At 41.1% G+C, this 18,766-nt stretch overlaps 1 protein-coding gene across 1 annotated transcript; it reads left to right on the top strand.

Annotated features, from left to right (window-relative positions):
- The first annotated feature begins 7,423 nt into the window (after positions 1-7,423).
- Positions 7,424-18,062, top strand: LOC142405421 (sterile alpha motif domain-containing protein 9-like). The gene is made up of 3 exons (XM_075492824.1): positions 7,424-7,523; positions 9,035-9,177; positions 10,789-18,062. The coding sequence occupies exon 3, from the start codon at positions 10,790-10,792 to the stop codon at positions 15,572-15,574; it is 4,785 nt and encodes a 1,594-aa protein (XP_075348939.1). The 5' UTR covers positions 7,424-7,523; positions 9,035-9,177; position 10,789; the 3' UTR covers positions 15,575-18,062.
- The last annotated feature ends 704 nt before the right edge of the window (positions 18,063-18,766 follow it).

Genomic DNA, 18,766 nt, shown 5'->3' with positions numbered 1-18,766 from the left:
TTTATAATCTCAGGTTAAAAAACTTTTTTGTTTTAAGTAGCTTAATTCTTTTTTATTTCTTTTTGCCTTACTCAGATAAAATACAATCACATATTTTCTATGGACTTTCTTCAGTGTTAGCGTAATTCCTTCAGAAATCTGTCACCACACTGCTATCAATGCGTCTGTATCATACATCTTTCTGGGAGCTAGAGGGCAATGGCTTCCCACAGGAGATGGCAGGAGGTTCGGGTAACTATGCTTGGGACAAGGAGAAGGAGAAAGGGAAAGGAGCTAATACTAGCAAACACTAACTTTTTCTGACAGACATGTGAATTGAGCATGTCCCAGATGACTTGTACATTTGAAGGGGGACTGATTCCTCAGTCCTGCCTCTTATAAGAGGCTTCCTGATTTATAACAGCTACTTCCTACATAGCTAAATGTCTGTGTTGAGAATATTTTTGCAGCCAACCAAAGATTTTTTTTTAACGCCATTGTATTAGCATGCCCTTGAAGTCATGCTGTATTTTTTAATACATTCTCTACTCACACTCTCTACTCATATTCTCTAATCACAGAATCACAGAATCGTATAGGTTGGAAAAGACCTTTAAGATCATCGAGTCCAACTGTAAACCTAACACTACCAAGACCACCACTACACCATGTCCCTAAGCACTTCATCCAAACGTCTTTTAAATACCTCCAGGGATGGTGACTCAACCACTTCCCTGGGCAGCCTGTTCCAATGCTTGATAACCCTTTCAGTGAAGAAAAATTTCCTAATATCCAGTCTAAACCTCCCCTGGCACAACTTGAGGCTATTTCCTCTCATCCTATCACTTGTTACTTGGGAGAAGAGACCGACCCCCACCTCTCTACAACCTCCTTTCAGGCAGTTGTAGAGAGCGATAAGGTCTCCCCTCAGCCTCCTTTTCTCCAGGCTGAACAACCCCAGCTCCCTCAGCCGCTCCTCATCAGACTTGTGCTCCAGACCCTTCACCAGCTTCGTTGCCCTTCTCTGGACACGCTCCAGCACCTCAATGTCTCTCTTGTAGTGGGGGGCCCAACACAGCATTCGAGGTGCAGCCTCACCAGTGCTGAGTACAGGGGCACGATCACTTCCCTAGTCCTGCTGGCCACGTCATTTTTGATATGAGCCAGGATGCCATTGGCTTTCTTGGCCAGCTGGGCACACCGCTGGCTCTTATTCAGGCAGCTGTCAACCAACACCCCCAGGTCCTTCTCTGCTGGGCAGCTTTCCAGCCACTCTTCCCCAAGCCTGTAGCGTTGCATGGGGTTGTTGTGGCCCAAGTGCAGGACCTTGCACTTGGCCTTGTTGAACCTCATACAATTGGCCCCAGCCCATCGATCCAGCCTGTCCAGGTCCCTCTGTAGAGCCTTCCTACCCTCAAGCAGATCAACACTCCCGCACAACTTGGTGTCATCTGCAAACTTACTGAGGGTGCACTCGATCCCTTCGTCCAGATCATTGATAAAGATATTAAACAGAACTGGCCCCAACACAGAACCCTGGGGAACACCGCTTGTGACCGGCCGCCAACTGGATTTATCTCCATTCACCACCACTCTTTGGGCCCGGCTATCCAGCCAGTTCTTTACCCAGCAAAGAGTACACCCGTCCAAGCCATGAGCAGCCAGTTTCTCCAGGAGAATGCTGTGGGAAACGGTGTCAAAGGCTTTACTGAAGTCTAGATAGACAACATCCACAGCCTTCCCCTCATCCATTAGGCTGGTTGCCTTGTCGTAGAAGGAGAGGTGCCGATCTCTGCTCCCTGCTATCCAGTGATAGGATGCATGGGAATGGTTCAAAGCTGCGCCAGGGGAGGTTTAGACTGGACATTGGGAAGCATTTCTTTACCGAGAGAGTGGTCAAACAGTGGAACAGGCTTCCTAGAGAGGTGGTCGATGCCCCATGCCCGTCAGTGTTTAAGAGGCATTTGGACAATGCCCTTAATAACATGCTTTAACTTGGTCAGCCCTGAATTGGTGAGGCAGTTGGACTAGATGATCATTGTAGGTCCCTTCCAACTAAAATAGTCTATTCTGTTCTGTTCTGTTCTGTTCTATTCTATTCTATTCTATTCTATTCTATTCTATTCTATTCTATTCTATTCTATTCTATTCTATATCAAATAGCTTGGGTCCTCTGAGTGGTCTGGAGATTAGTTCCCTCGAGGCACCTGGTAGCCCAGCTTCCTCCAATTCTCTGACTTCCCAGGTGCCTCAGACACAGGTATTCAGTGCTGGCCACACAGCTCAGGGGTAGCCTGAGTAACGTACATCTGGGTCCAGCCCCTCAAAGGTCCTTGCTGCCTGTCTGCACTGCTACCAGCACTCAAGCTAGCTAATTCAGCTAGGTTTGCACAACCTGCAGTCATAACAGCATGTATCTTCACAGAAATGCTACTGAGCTTCAGCGCCCATCTCCGTCTGCCTGCCAGCATAGGAAGGGCACACAGAGTGCCAGTTGTCAACCATGCCTATTTAGGAAACCAGAAAAAAAAAAGTACTCAAGAAATGTCTTTGCTCTAACTTCATAAGTCAAGGATATCATCTACTGAGGAGTTCCACCACAAGGAATATGAATAAGGGTTGTGATGTATAATTTTATAACAAAAGGCATAAACAGAGGGGAATTGTGAGGGTGGGAAGGGAGCTGTGTATTTCCTAGAGAGACAGCTAACCAGGTAACAGCAGTGTTACGGATCACAATGCCAAAGCCTTTTAAGCAGGCAGTTACCTTACAAAAGATAACAGCAAAGAACAAGGCGAGTTAGGGGCAATCATAGCCATTTCGCAATTACCTGTTAAAGCTTTCCCATACTTTGACTGACATTGCAGAACACAAAAGAATATGTTGTTTGTGTAGAGTTTGGTAGCCTGTAAATGCACGTGTCCATACAAGTATGTGGTTTTACAGCACTTTCCAATCCTTCCATTGGTATGGTCTGGCCCACGCTAGTAAGGAGCTCAAGCAACCTCACAGAAAGCTGACCAGATCTGATCTGTCCATAGACTAAACTGACATACAACAGAGTGCTTCAGTTCCTTGGACCAGCTCACCACACAATCATACAGTGCAAGAGAAGAGGCCAGAACTGGGAGAAGGATGATACTGCTTCAAACCCCACTGAGATCACGAGCTGCTGGGGAATGTCAGGTTAAGAGCCATCTGTTAAATGGTGGTGCAGGGAAGGAATGGTTGTCACATCAGCCCATACAACACAGCTCAGGAAAACACAGCACCATGCCATACAATCAGGAAACAGCCAGCAATTTAAGAAAATTAAACTAACCCCCACAGAGTGGCTCAACAGATAACTGGCCTGCAATAATCAAAGGAGTACAGCTGCCCTTTACATGAGCACTAAGATTATGTAGATACAGGGTTAGGCCCGTGGAGATTCCCTCAGGCTGTGAGCTCATCAGAGTGCACAACCGAGCAAGGCTGGTGTGAGTCCCAATCTGAACGTCAGCTCTGCTGGCTGATAAACCAAGAACTACGCAGAAATGATCTATGCCGACCTGCCTCCTGCTCCTAAGAGACTAGCAGGTCCTGCTGTCTCTGGACTGGTTGCTATTAGCATTACGGTGCTTGCAAGACTCGTCCCCAGGGAAAAGGATCATTTGCAGTTCACTCAACTTTCCCTATTCAGCAACTGAGAATTTAAGTAAAAGCCAGGGAATGTATCTTCCTGTGGGCCAGTGGCAGCAGGCAGAAAAACATGACGAATACAATGCAGTGATCACTGTATATGTATTTGTGGGTGTTTCTGATTGGCATTTGTCATTTCATTTTCATTTCCTTTCTTTAAAGAGAAGCCTCAGGAAGCACAGCCCTAGAAGGAAGGAGAGTAACATGCAGGAAGTTTTGAGAAAGAACTGAAGGGAGGATGATGGGCAAACAGGAAATGATGAGCGAGATGGCCGGACAGTCACATCAGCCTCAGGAAAATACAGGCCTATGTGACTAGTAAGTCTTTTTAAAGAAAAGTTGAGATGCTATTGCCAGAGTAGACACAGAAGTTATTTGCCTTTGAAAAGAAAAAGCTCTGGAGGCCTCTGTGTGACCTCCATACCTGAAAAATAGAGCAGATGCTGGAACAGATAAATATCAGTAGGTATCAGTAGGACAGCAAGGAAAAACAACCTAAGAAATGGGTGAGTAGTAACTTAGGGAACAGAGTAAAGAAAAGAGCTGATTTTTTTTTTTTAAAAAGGGAATGAGAAACAAGTTTTGTAAAAGATCGTGCAAATGTTTTTTTCACTAGTGAGAAGAGCTCAAGGAGCTGGCTGGATTATTTCAATTGTTGGTGCACAATGTGATAGGAGGAATTACTAAGGTAACAGAAATACAGTGAGGTAATAATCATGGAATATAGGTGTCAAAAGACAGAGTAAAGGTTGAAATGGCAGAATAATGTTGTACAGGTAATGATTTGACAAATATAAAGAAATTAGAGGAAATAGCAGGAATCAAAATAACTCTGGAAGCTCTTATAACTGGAAACTTGAGAACTGCTGGCAGTCTGATCTACAAATCACAGTGGATATGAACAGTGATCTCTAATTTCAATAGGCAAAGGAAATGCAGAAGGAATGGTATCATTATTGGAATTACTAATACACATTAGAGAACAAATCCTATGAGTTGCAGCGGGGGACAGGATTTCAGAGGTGAGTTTCTACACCAGTCACTGAGAAACAAGACAGTATTTTTGACTCAGTTTTTCTGAATAATGAGACTACAGGGAAAGACCTGATATACAATAAGAATTTTTATTTTAATAAATAATGAAGTCATTCTAGAAGAGTTGCTTTATGCTGGAGAATCACATCAACAAACTTCATGCTTAAATGTCTGCAAATGGCATCTGAAGGGAAAAAACTTGTGGGAAAGGGATGCTGCTGATGGCCAAATAGGCAAGACATACCATACCAAAACAGCAGACCTGGTTAATGGAAATAGCTAACACCAAAAAAGAAACCCAACCCAAAACCTTGTGAAAAAAGTGGATGAACAACTTAGTCAAAGCACAGAGAGTAGAGCAGCTAAAGAGGAGTCTGTCTCACAAGACTGGTAGGACTGAAGCTGACTAGTGGTAATGATAGATGAGAAAACACAGCTAGCCAGGTGTACCAACAATGATCTGGTTAATATGAGGATATATTGCCTGCACAGACTCCTAGCCAGCAGCCTCGAACATGGGAACAGGCAAGTCCCCCTAACTGGCAGCAGAGCTGTGACCCTGTACACTGGGATGAAGCTGGGGAAACGCAACAGCCCCTCTGGGGCAACACCTCAATTTGGGCATTGCTTGGATTCCTACAGATTAGCAGTAACCAGCTGCCTCAGCAAGCACGCACAGCTACAGGGAGAAAAGTTGAATGATCTCCAGGGAAGCAGGCTATAGAGGAAGTCCCTCTATAAACAAAGGCACCTGCCAGAGAAAGCACTCACTCTCTCCCAAGCAAAAGGGTGCAGCAGTCGTTCACATCCACAGTGCTCAGGGCCAGCAGCATCTAAAGCAGATGCTGCACTTCATGGCACTTGGTGTTCTCTGAGTCCCATATGCTGAGTCAAAGACAGTATTATTATTTCTTATAATTTTTCATACCAGAGTGCTTAAACTAATGTCAGACCTGCACCGCAGCCTGGAAAGGTGATGTTTTTATTGCATCACATCAAGCATTAGTTTGTATCCCTTGGCCTTGACATGAGAATATATGGGAGTGTTTCATGTACAGCCATACCATCCTATCTGCTGAGGATGCATTCCTGAAAAGTGCAGCAATTAGGGATACAACAGGTAGTGATATAATTTTTCCAGTAAGAATTTGTGCAAAAGCAGACAGGTGCATGCCAGGACTTAAGAAATACACATAGCTAAAGTACATAAGGAAGCATATAAGGATAGAAAGCAATAGTAGTATGATCAGCATCAACAACTGGAAGAGATGCTGGCTTTTCCACAGCTGCCTTTGTGGTGGCTGGAGATGCTGTTTGCTTTCTAAAACTTGCAGTACCCTGGTGACCTCACCCAGTTGTTCTCAGAACAGATATCATTCTGAAGGATTGTGGTGGGTTGATCTTGGCTGGCTGTCAGGTACCCACCCAGCCACCCTCTCACTCCACCTCCTTAGCAGGATAGGGGAGAAAATAAGATGCTAAAGCTCCTGGGTCAAGAAAAAGAGGGTGATTTTGCCCAGTTACCATTACGGGCAAAACAGACCTGACTTGGGAAAAATTAATTTAATTCATTGCCAATTAAAGTAGAGTTGGATAGTGAGAAACAAGGAAAAAAAAAACAACCTCCCCTCACCCTACTCCATTTTCCCAGGCTCAACTTCACTCCTTCTTTCCCAACTCTTCCACCTCCTTCCTCTCCCACCCCAAGCAGCACAGAGGGATGGGGAATGGAGGACTGTGGTCAGTTCACAACAGTTTGGTCAGTCCATAGCTGTTCCTCTCTGCTGCTCCTTCCTCCTCACACTTTTCCCCTGCCCCAGCTTGAGTCCTTCCCACAGGCTGCAGTCCTTCATGAGCTGCTCCAATGTGGGTCCTTACACCCAATACAAGGATTTTCAACCTCTTCATCTGTGGGACTGGACACACAACTGCTAGTGTGAGCACTCTTGCTGCCACCCTTCTAAACAAATGTGTTTTAATGGTCATGATTATCTTCCTCAGATGCCTGCTTATCATGGTCATTCAAGACAGTCAAGGGCAAAGGATGAAAAAACAGGGTAACGGCAATGGTCAGAAGGGTATTGTAAGATCTGTGTCAGTACTGTGACACATTGGAAGCAGAAGCAGTCAATAGCAGGGTATTACAACATAAAGCTTTTTCACTGGGCACTGGAGGACGATACAATGCAATATGAGCACACTGCCTAAGGGAAAACATTTCTGGAGTAAACTATCCACAGAATTATATCCAAGCTACACTTCAAATCAAACCAGTTGTTAGCTCCAAAGAAGGAGACCAGGAATAAACTAACAAACACATTTGCAGTGTGGGAAATCAAGCAACCAAAATGAGGAACAAGTCAGTAAGCCTGATTATTTGGAAGTGCCTATATTGAAGGATATTCACATTTCTCAAAAGCATCTCTTGTATTATTTTCCTTTTCCCCCTCATTCCAGGAAAGTTCTGCTGGTTTAAGACCATATGTCTAATTAATTGCTTTTTATTAGCTAAGTATTGGTCAAGTTTCTGGATAGCAGCTCAAGACAGTGCTGTGTAAGTGTTTCAATAAAGGCATCCTAGAACAGAATTTTTGCATTAATTTCCTCAGAGAACAATGATTTCCCAAACAGGAAGTTAGGAGAAGGCAGACCAGAAGCAACCTTCGTTGGTAAAAGAGAAAGCAAAAGGGGAGGAGAGCAGTAGAACTCCCAAACACCCGGCATCTATTTCCTCCTATTTCTCTGCAACACCCACCTTCTGGCTTGCCCAGTCTACAGCATTTAGATACGGTGCTGAAAGGGTAAATTAGAAGCATGCAAGGAAAAGGTAAGCAATAATAAATATTCTCTAGCAGGCACTGTCATTTCTCTCCTCTAGAGATGGGTGTTTGTCACTGGGAAAAACTGATTGTATGTCTATCGATGCTCTTTCCTTCCTACTATTTCTAACCCCAAGACTTCTGTTAGAAGTTTGTAAACTAATTTTAGGGGTTTTTTTCCCATACCGTAGAAGCGCAGTTCAGCTGAATTTTAGCTGTTGGGTCCCCTGCTTGAACAAAATACATGTATTGAACAACTATAGGAAAAAACCTGCAGAACAGAACAGTTACAGTAAGTACATGCATATTTACTTCTAGGCTGGAATATTTTACGAAGACCTGATACCATTTCTTTTTTTTTTTTTTTAAAGACATTAATTTTATATATAAAAAGATCTATAATCTACTAAAATAAACTCTTCCAAATCTGTTAAATGTCTGCACATGAAAAGTGGTTGTTATGAGATTACAGTGAAATAATCCCAAGGAATATGTCCTCAAATAAATTATTCTGCAGAAATAATATGATAGAGTTGTTCCATGTTGGAAAAGGAGATCTTTAAAGCATTTCAGTTGGCCAGAATCATTAACTAGCCAGTAACATGAAACGTAGAAACACTGCATCAAGTCTAGGAAATGAAAGTATCCCATTCTGGAGCTTTATCTCTTTAGGGGGTTCCAAACACTAAAATATGGAGTAACTGTTTCAAGGGCATAAACATGTTTGCTTTTAGGTTAGGAGTAAACTGTACCTCTATTAGAAACTTTAAGTTTGGTGGGAATTAAAATAATACTTTTACATTGCTGGGTTGAACAACGTCTCTGAGCAGAAGTGCTTTAGTTTCAGTTTCTTTTCTCAGCTTTTAGGTACTCTGGGTGGAGTTACTGGTGAATACGATAACTACTTCAGTCACAGAATAAAAATATTGAGCTTCTTTCCCCCCGCACCCTCAATTTTTGACAATAAATTACCATAGTGGCATTTTAAAGAACGAGAAACTAGTTTTTCTTTTTCTGTGAGCAAAAGGGAGGGTCTGTTAAGAGCAAATGCAACTGCAGGCTTCTATAGCCCACAGACCCAATTTTTTCTCTGCTCTCACAGTTCATTAGTTAAATCAGGAGGCAGCTTGGATAAAGGTAGGACAGCTGTTTTCCTGCCCTAGCTATGAGAAATCTTTACTATTGCTTCTCATTAAAGTTTACAGTTTAGGAAACCAAATAATAGATTGAGGAAGGCATGTCATTAGGGTGGCTTAGATAACCAAGTGTTCTTTCAGGAAAAAAAATTTCACTGAAGAAATCTAAGAAGTCATTTTGTCTCAGGAATGCTCAGCTACGAATAAGAAAAGGTGCATGGAGGAGACCATTACCACTAATGCAACAACTGTAGCTGGGTGCAATTCCATAAAGTAGAAATTTCAGATGAATGAATATAATTCTCCCAAAGGAAGTGGGAGTAAGTAAAATTAGACACTATTAAGGGGAATTATTTTATTTTATTGTGTTTCTTTCTTTACAGTTTTTCCAAAAAGTCCACATTTACTAAGACCAAGTGGATTGTAAGATGTTCTTCTTCCTGTCACTTATCTCCACAAATGCTGCTGAACTACTTGCTTTTGTTTAATTTGAGAAACCTTAGTGAACGCAAAAGGTACTGAAAAGGTAATATGGAAAAGATTTTCCTTTCATTTGCAATAGCAACAGCTAAGTAATCACAGCAGTGTCTTTCCATCCCAATGTCTCTTCACAGTGTTATTCAAGCAAATTCTGTACCTAACCACATCTAAGGGTAAAAAAAAGGTTGGATTTCCGTGTGTGGTTGGTTTTTCTTCTTCACCAAACTGCGAACTTAATGAGAGCCATTTGTGACATGTACACAACATGATGGGTGAACAATTGGCTGAAGGATTGGACTCAAAGCATTGTAGTAAATGGAGTAACATCTGGCTGGTGGCCTGTCACTAGTGGTGTTCTCCAGGGCTCAATTTTAGGGCCAGTTCTCTTCAATGTTTTTAGCAATGACCTGGACACAGGAGTTGAGTGCACACTAAGCAACTTTGGCAATGATACTAAATTAAGAGGAGCCATTGATTGAGAGGCCTTACAGAGAGATCTTGATAGATTAGAGTGCTGGGCAGTCACCAACCATATGAAATTCAATGAGGACAAATGCCAGATTCTGCACCTGGGACAGTGTAATCCTGGATGTACATATAGATTGGAGACAAGAGGCTGGAGTGCAGCCCTGCAGAACAGGATCTGGGGGCTTTGGTTGATGGTAAGCACAAGAAGAGTCAACAATGTGCTCTGGTGGCCAAAAGGGCCAACCGTATCCTGGGATGCATTAGGCACAGTATAGTGAACTGGTCAAAAGAAGTGATTGTCCCACTATACTCGGCATTGGTGTTGCCTCGCCTTGAGTACTGTATGCAGTTTTGGGCTCCACAATATAAGGATATGAAAATATTAGAATGTGTCCAAAGGAGGAAAACAAAGATGGTGAAAGGACTAGAGGGCATGACTTATGAGGAATGGCTGAGGATACTAGGTTTGTTCTGCTTAGAAAAGAGGAGACTGAGAGATAACCTCATTGCTGTCTACAAATTCCTCATGAGGGGGAGCAGAGAGGGAGGTGCTGATCTCTTCTGTCTGGTGTCCAGTGATAAGACACAAGGGAGTGGCTTAAAGCTGCATCAGGGGAAGTTCAGATTGGCTATTAGGAGAAAGCTCTTCACTGAGAGGGTGGTCAAGCACTGGAACAAGACCCCAGGGAAGTGGTCATGGCCCCAAACCTGTCAGTGTTCAACAAGTGTTTGGACAATGCTCTTAGGTATATGGTTTAACTTTTAGGTTGTCCTGTGTGGAGTCAGGAGTTGGACTCGATGATCCTCGTGGGTCCCCTCCAACTCAGGATATTCTATGATTCTATGAATTTTTTTAATTATTATTGGATGGCCCATACAACCACAAGTAGGTGTCCAAATGACCACAAATAGGTACCAGTCACAAAATTTGTGTAGTGTCAGCTACAGAAGTGGTTTAAAAACAGGATTGAAATAAAATCATTCTGTAATAAATCTGTCTTTTATAACTAGCTAATGCCTTATATATGATCTTACTTCACATTCCCACAATGTCCCCTAATTGAACTGTGGTATTCCATGTGGCAGATTACACTAATGAAGAAATTAATGGTTGATAATAGCAAGGAAATACAGTTAATAGGCTATTATAAATAATTTGTTTAGTAATTTTGTGATTTTTTCCTTAAAGAATGGAAAATGCAAACACTGAAAAAAATGAGAAATCATATTCATATCAACATATTGAACAGTGGACAAAAGAGGAAGTCAGACAATGGACAACTGAAGTTGTTAAGATTGACCAGAAACATGCAGAAATCCTGTTTAACCAAGACGTGACTGGTTTCACCTTGAAAGTGATGACTAAAGCAGATTTTGTGGAAATGGGCATACCTCATGGGCCTGCTCTGCAAATAATGTATTTCCTGAAAAATCATGACATTCTAGCTCAAGGTTCAGACCAGGCTGTGGAACAAGAAGGCAGTGAACAGAGTCTTGATGGAGAAGGAAAAGATGGAGAAATTGCAGAGAAAGAGTGCAAGAAAAAATACGGGTCATTTAATTCCAGTATACTGCAGGATTCTAAGATGGGGCCCATAGAAGACAAAAAAGCAATGAAGTCAGCTGACAAAGAGAATGTATCAGAGAAGCCACTGTCAAGCAGCCAGCACCCAACTGGAAAGATGTGTATGCCATATCCTTTTGATAATTTCAGTGATGGTACTCGATACACACAGTATAATATTCTTAATGTCCCTGAAACAGGGCCACTCAATCTCATTGATCCAGCACATGAATTCAAATTACTTACCAACACAGAAAAGGCACTAGAAGAGGATATAATGATGAAATTTAGCAATGAAGTCTTTAGGTTTGCTGCAGCCTGCATGAACTCCCGCACAAATGGCACTATTCATTTTGGAGTATCTGACAATCCACATGGGGAAATTGAAGGAATAAAAGTTACCAAGAAAGACGTATACATTGACCATTTGAATACATTAATCGGAAAGTACTTTAATAAGCAACACATCAGCATTGCAAAAGCTTGCATTAGACAACCTAGATTTGTGGAAGTATTATTACAAAATGGAACTCCATCAGATATGTTTGTCATTGAAATAGATGTGGTTCCCAAACACTTCATCTGTGATACAAAATATTTCTGTACCAACACATATGAATATAAGAGTAAGAGTTGGAAAGAAGCTGTCTTCATCCGGGATGGAGCTAGTTCCAAAAATATTCAAAATACAAAAGAATTTAAAACTTTTAAACATACCCTGACATCTTTAGCAGAGTCTCGTAAAAGAGCAGAGGAAGAATATAACTTAAAGCAAAAGAAGTCAATGAATGAAGGACTAAAGCTAGCTAGTCTGCTCACAGGTAACAGGGACTCACTAGATAGCTCTTATTACGACTACTACATTTTGGTAACAAACAAGTGCCACCCAAGTCAAACTTTGCACTTAGACTTTTTACAGGAAATAAAATGGTTTGCTGTGCTTGACTTTGATTTTGAATCAGAAATGAATGGTGTGTTTAAGACTTACAAAAAAAATCGAAATGCCAAACATTACTTCCCAGATTATTATGAAAACAAGGTGGATTCAATTTCTGAACAAGCTGAAAAGCTGAAACTACATCAAGAGACCAACTGGATTTTCTGCAATGGTGGATCAGACTTCAAAGGCAATAATAAACTACCATTAGATCCCACTTCATGGCTACGAGACAGAGCTGCTGGTGTCAGAAAAATGATTTCATTTCTTTCACACAAAGATGTAAAGCAGAATGGAAAGTTTTTAATAGTGTTTCTTTTGCTTTCCACAGTGGAAGATTCAGTGGATCCCCTTACTGAGACTTTTATGTCATTTTACCAAGAATTAAAGGGACTAGAATACATAGTCTGCATTTGCATTGGTGCAGGTACATACCAGCGATGGAAAGATCTTCTGCATGCTAGAGGCATTAGTGAGGAAGCGCTTTCAAACAACTGTGTTTCTAATTTAACCCTGGAAATGGTAAATGGTACCATCATAAAATTAAATTCAGTGACACAGTCTTCTGAAAGACTTCTGCCCTCTGTTGGTCATTCTACCATTCTTCTAAAGAAGAAAGAGGACTCCATGGCAGCATTGGAAATACTTTGTGAAAATGAATGCAAAGACACAGGAATAGAGAAGAATGCAGATAAATTTCAAAATTTCCTGAAAAAGCGGGAAGAAGATTTTTATCGAGGTGGTAAAGTATCATGGTGGAATTTCTATTTTTCTTCTGAAAATTATACTTCAGATTTTATCAGAAGGGACAGTTACGAAAAGCTTGAACACCTAATTTTGTCTTCATCTAACAGTGCTAATCAATCACCTGTAAAAATTATCAACCTTTACCATCACCCAGGCTGTGGTGGGACAACATTAGCTATGCATATCCTTTGGGATCTCCGGAAGCGATTCAGATGTGCTGTTCTGAAAAACAAACCAAGTGACTTTGGAACACAGCTGACAACTTTACTCACCTGTGGAGCAAACGATGACACAGGCTATTTACCAGTGTTACTTCTTGTGGATGATTTTGAAGAGCAAGAAAATGTCTATTTTCTGCAGAAAGAAATTCAGGCGGCTATAACAGAAAAATGCATTCGGTATGTAACTCCTTTAGTGATCATTCTAAACTGTATGAGATCTCAGAATCCTGATGAAAGTTCAACAATCAATTCCTTGAACAGTATTTCTTTAAAGCATATGCTTTCTGAAAAAGAGCAAAGGGCCTTTGATCAGAAACTAAAATATATTGAAAAGGTGCATCCAAATCCTGACAATTTCTATTCATTTATGATTATGAAGAAAAACTTTGATTCACAGTACATAAAAAATGTGGTAAAACATACCTTGCATAACTTGAATACTGCCTCTAAACCAGCACAACTTGTTTGCTATCTAACACTGTTAAACTCATATGTAAAAACATCTACAGTTTCAATATCACTATGTGAAGAATTCTTAGGAATTAATTCTCAAGAGATTGGCTGCAGTAAAGATAAATTGATTGAAAAGATGGGAATTTGTTCCAATATTCTAATATATGATCAGGTACATGAATACACGAGATACAAAGGTCTTCGTATCATTCACCCATTGATAGCATCTCACTGCCTAACAGAATTGAAACTAACCTATGACTTGCCTAAAAGTGAAATTACATTGCAGTTATTGAAAGAAGATTTATTTTATAAGACGTCGTTAAAGCAAGACAAACTTATTCGTGATATACAAACCCTGCTGATTACTAGACAGCGCAAGGAACATGGCGATGAGTCAGACACATTGTTTTCCCCCTTAATTGAAGCCATTCATAGGGAAGAGAAGCGTGGTAATGTGGAATATGTGTTAAAACAAGCATCCGCCAGATTTGAGCAGAATGGTTACATTTGCCAAGCCTTAGCAAGATACTTCTACATTAAAGAAAGGAATTTTGACTCTGCCTTATATTGGGCTAAAGCAGCCAAACAAAGAGCACAACACAATTCATACATATCAGATACAGTAGGTCAAGTCTTTAAAAGTAAGCTAAAATACCATGTAGAGTGCAAAGCAAAGAGTGCAGTCCTGACAGCTGAGGAACTGAAATACTTGCTAGAGCTTGCTGAGAATGCCTCACAGGCTTTCAGAGAATCTCAGTGGCAAGCTGAAAATGCAGACAATGAACAATATTTGCAGCATCAAAAGCTTAAACGAAAGTTTCAAATGTACAATACTGCTGGTTATCAGGGAGAGATAGAAACTGGTCTTTATGTTATTGATGTCCTTTGGCATGTTCCTTTTTTCAGCAAAAAAGACTTACAGTGTAGAAAAAATATGACAAAGTACCTATCAGGAAATAGTGTTTTAAATGTAGATAACCCTAACACAGAGAGAGAAATGGTCAAGGTTCTTGAACATCATTCCAGCTTTTTATGTAATTTGCGATCACGGTTGAAAAGGGCATTTGACTTTTTTGAAGACTACTTTGTGTTTTTCAAAACGCAGACCAATGAAAAAGAAATTGTAGACACAAAATTGTATGAGAAAGTTCAAGAACGTTTTACCAAATACATAGAAATATTTTGTAATTTCAGTTTTGAGCTACTGAAAAGTAAACAGGTCTCAAAGTGGCCCATGTCTCAGTATATAGAAGCATACAGGGACACTCTGGAGGCTTCCAAAGCAGGCTCATTTTCTGGCATTTTGGAATACCTCTACAGAAATCACAGAAATGCTGACAGAGAAATAGAAGACATAGTAGAAGCATATGCATTTTTGTGTGAGGAGAATGCACAAGCAACTCTGAAAGACAAACAGAATTTGATTTTGGCAAATGTTGTTCTGAATTGCATTAAACCTAAATCCACTAAGTTATATCCTTCTAAAGTGCTGAGAAGTCTGCTTCTAAGCATTCTACAGGAAGTGGAACCAACTTCACAGCGTGTAGAGCCTTTCTTCCTAGCCTCCTTGTTGCTCTGGCCCCAGGATAGGAAACAACTAAATGAAGATTCCAGGAAAATGGAAACTTTTGTTAAATGCTTAAGTGAGTCTTTCAAAGAGCTCTATGGAACCCTGCATCGTTCCAGGCAGCCTCTGGCTCTTTTCTATCTGGCGAAAGGCAGCGGCCTAAACAGGTTTGTTCACAAAGGAAAAATAGATCAGCTTTTTAGTTCACTTTCAGAACAGGAACTGAATTCCCTCTGGCAGAGTGGAAATATCTGGAAGGAAAAGGCTGTTCAAGATCTTTTGCTTCCTTTGGATGGAAGAGCTGAGGGTAAGGTTATCTACGTAGACTATGGCAGCAATGAAACCTTTAGGATACCAGTGCAGCCTGTTCCCTCATGCCTATTGAAAAATGGCCCAAACATAGAAAGAGTGTCTTTTTACCTTGGGTTTTCCATTGCTGGTCTCCTGGCATACAACACACAAAGTCTGTCATTAAAACAATAGGTATTGCAGTTTCTCAGCTACAAGGCTTTTCCAGGCAAAATTGTCCTTTAACTGGTTTTTGGTTTGGTTATTTTTTGGTCAACAATTGCAAATGACAACCTCAGGCTGTCCATTATATCTCCTTCCTCACTATGTTAGTCTTTCAGTCCCACGCAGAATTGTCTGTCTACTGCCATAACTGCTGTTCGGACAGTCAGTCAAACTGACATGGTGGTGCAGTTAGTCCTATAGACTGGTCACTACTACTCAAAGCTCTTTGGTTGATAACAACATGAGAAATCATTCAAACAAACAACAAAAAAGAGAATTCTAAAGAAGAATGTTTTGAAAATATTATCTGTAAATACTATCACTTTTAAGAACCCCACTGTCTTGCTGGCTTTTTTGCCATTGCTTGTAATAAAGGATGTCTCACCACGATTTTCATACTCTTGTATAAGTAATGTAAGAACAAGGAATGTATGTTAGAAAACATCTATCATGTAAGCAGCATTTTTTTCTCTGTTATTATTGTACATGCTTGCATAATGTAATGCATTTATATATGGGCCTGTATTAATAGCCAAGCTGTACATCTTGTGGAAGGACAGAAGCACTGGTCTTTTAGCTTCTCAGGGCATTTCTAAATATGTGATTATTAAAGATACCACTACTTTCTGCTGTACTGTAAAAGCACACACCAGCTGGCATTTGATGTCCATATTAAATAAATTTTATTATTTTGTGGTGGGTCTGTTTCTGCTTTATATAAAATTGATCCCGTTTGGTCATTCCTTTCCTTATAAATTCCATTAGTTCCTTCCAGTGATAGATTTCTTATCAACTTTGATCCTCGCAAAAATAGGCAATTTAAATGCTTAAAGTGGTCATTGATTGCTTTGCCTTCCTCATGTATAAAACTGCCTGCTATGTTTAGACACAATTAATGTTAAAAAAAAGGAAAAGAGATTGGTGCGAAGCACCAGAAACAAGAAGTTACTACTGTCTGGGGGGTGCAAGTGTTGCACTTTGCACTATATGCGTATGATTCATGAAAACCAGAGGAGTTCAATGCAATTAGTGGCCTGAAAGAGGACTGCAGGACGGGTCTTTCATCACCCCACAAGTCCTCTTTGCTCTTTCTGTCAGACAAAGAGGCAGGCAAAAATAAGTGACATCTCAACAGATTAGTAAAAACAAATGGACAAAAAGAAAAAGAATAAAGCAGTGGACCATTCTGCTCTAGTGCAGCTCTTCTTTTAGTTGTAAATATGGATAAGGAGTTTTATTATATAATCCAGACTGCTTTTTAACTCTAGCCAAAATATATTTCTCTTGGCAAGAATACACTCTTCGTTTTAACCTGTATCCACTTTGTTTCTAACAGTATACTTTTATTTCAGATAGGGTGCTATAGGATCAATTTTCATGATAATTCATTATTTGTCCTAGTTAGTCCTCAAGATATTGCCATACAATTTATCAATGACTAAAGTATTTTCCCTTCCGAATACAGATTTACAGCAAATAATTTGCCGTGTCTTCATGGCACTGGAAGACTTCAGTCTTCATCTCAGTCAGTCACATCTCCTAAGAACTGCAAGTACTTTCACGTGCTCAAGCTCAGCTGAGCTGGGCAGGGTGGCGCATTGGGCACACCCGGCAGGGTGCGGTGGTGGGCGGCTGCGGGGTGCCCCGTGGCGGGAGGCCATGAACTGCCCTGGGCCAGTCACAGCTGGTTCCAGCCGGCTCCAGCACCAGTGTGAGCACCCCATCACCCACCAAGCCTCCACCATTCAGGGGAGCCCATGGTGATCAGGCAAGTTTAAGAAAGAGTGGCAGCTGTGACGGGCAGGAGAACTGGTGGAGGAGATACTGTTGGAGACATGTGGAAGGGGACATTGTTGGGGCATGGCTGGAGACACACTTCTGGAAAGGGGTGACCCATATCAGGGCTGGGATAGCCCTGAAGGACTGCAGCCCATGGGTGACCCACGACGGAACAGGGACACCCTGAGGGAATGCAGCCCATGGGTGACCCACGCCAGAGCAGAGGAAACAAGAAGGAAGGAGAAGCAGAAGAAAAGAATCAGAAGCAAGGAGCGGCAAAAATAAACCACTGCACACTGAGACCAACCTCCTCCGCTGCAGGCCTGTCGCCTTGGCAGAGGGATTGGGAAGGACTGAGCAGAGGTGAAAACAAGGGGAGTTGTGGCTAGGAAGGGGGAAGGAGAGGTGTTGGACTGAAGTTGAAAGGGGAAGAAAGGCATTTCCCTATGTGTTTGCTTAGTTGTTTGTCTTCTTGGTTGCTCAATATCCCAATCAGTAATTAAACATTTATGTTAATTGGCAATAAATTAAGTGAAACTCCCCAAGTTGAGACTGTTTTGCCTGCAACACATGTACATTTACTTATAACCCTTGGGATCTGGCACAGTGTATTATATGCTAGACACTGCGCTACATGCCTGTGTGAGTTTACAGAAATACAGATTTTATTATTTGTATATATCAGGCTGTTTGTTACAAAATTGTATTTTTATAAGCAGTAGCTCATTAATAAATACAGATATTTGATAACATCCTTAATTGCATGGTGTGGAACTGTATTTGATGATACATATCACACACAAAGGCTGACAGAATTGCTTTTTACAAGTACTTCCCATTGTCCATTACTTTGTAAGACCATTTTTTTCATGGCTCATAACTTTGTAATCTTCGTATTTTGAAAACTAAGCTCTCCCATGCCAAATATCTGCCTCAGACCTATTTTGTGTTAATTAAAGCCAAAGGGCTCAGTAGCTTCCAAGTGTGAGGTCAAGAAAAAAATACGTTGTATTGCCTGTCTTAAACAACTCTACCAGCTTTTTCCAGCATGCTCAGGAATTCTTTGGAGTGGTGTTTAAAAAAGGGTCTACTCTGGTAGGAGAAAAAAGGTAGATGTGAGGCGACATTTGTCTGCACAACGCTAATTTTATCAAATTGCAAGGCCTGAAAAGACTGCCATTTATATATAGGCATATGCAAGCTTGGGTTTTAACTTCAGAGTCTATACACAGATGACAACCCCAGAAGCTGCAGGTCTGGGCTGTGATGGGCCAAGTCAAAACTAAGAGCTTCAGCCCTGCACTGTCAGTGTTGAGTCTAGAAACCTGGAGGAGACAACCTGATACAACAGGAGCCAAAGCCAGGTCTGCAGGAAGGAGGAGA

The sequence above is a fragment of the Mycteria americana genome, chromosome 2 (assembly GCF_035582795.1).
Source record: "Mycteria americana isolate JAX WOST 10 ecotype Jacksonville Zoo and Gardens chromosome 2, USCA_MyAme_1.0, whole genome shotgun sequence".
Lineage (NCBI taxonomy): Eukaryota > Metazoa > Chordata > Aves > Ciconiiformes > Ciconiidae > Mycteria > Mycteria americana.
This window is presented reverse-complemented; position numbering and strand designations above follow the sequence as displayed.

Coding starts and splice junctions, on each gene's coding strand:
- LOC142405421 (XM_075492824.1), top strand. CDS start 10,790: ATGGAAAATGCAAACACTGAAAAAAATGAGAAATCATATTCATATCAA.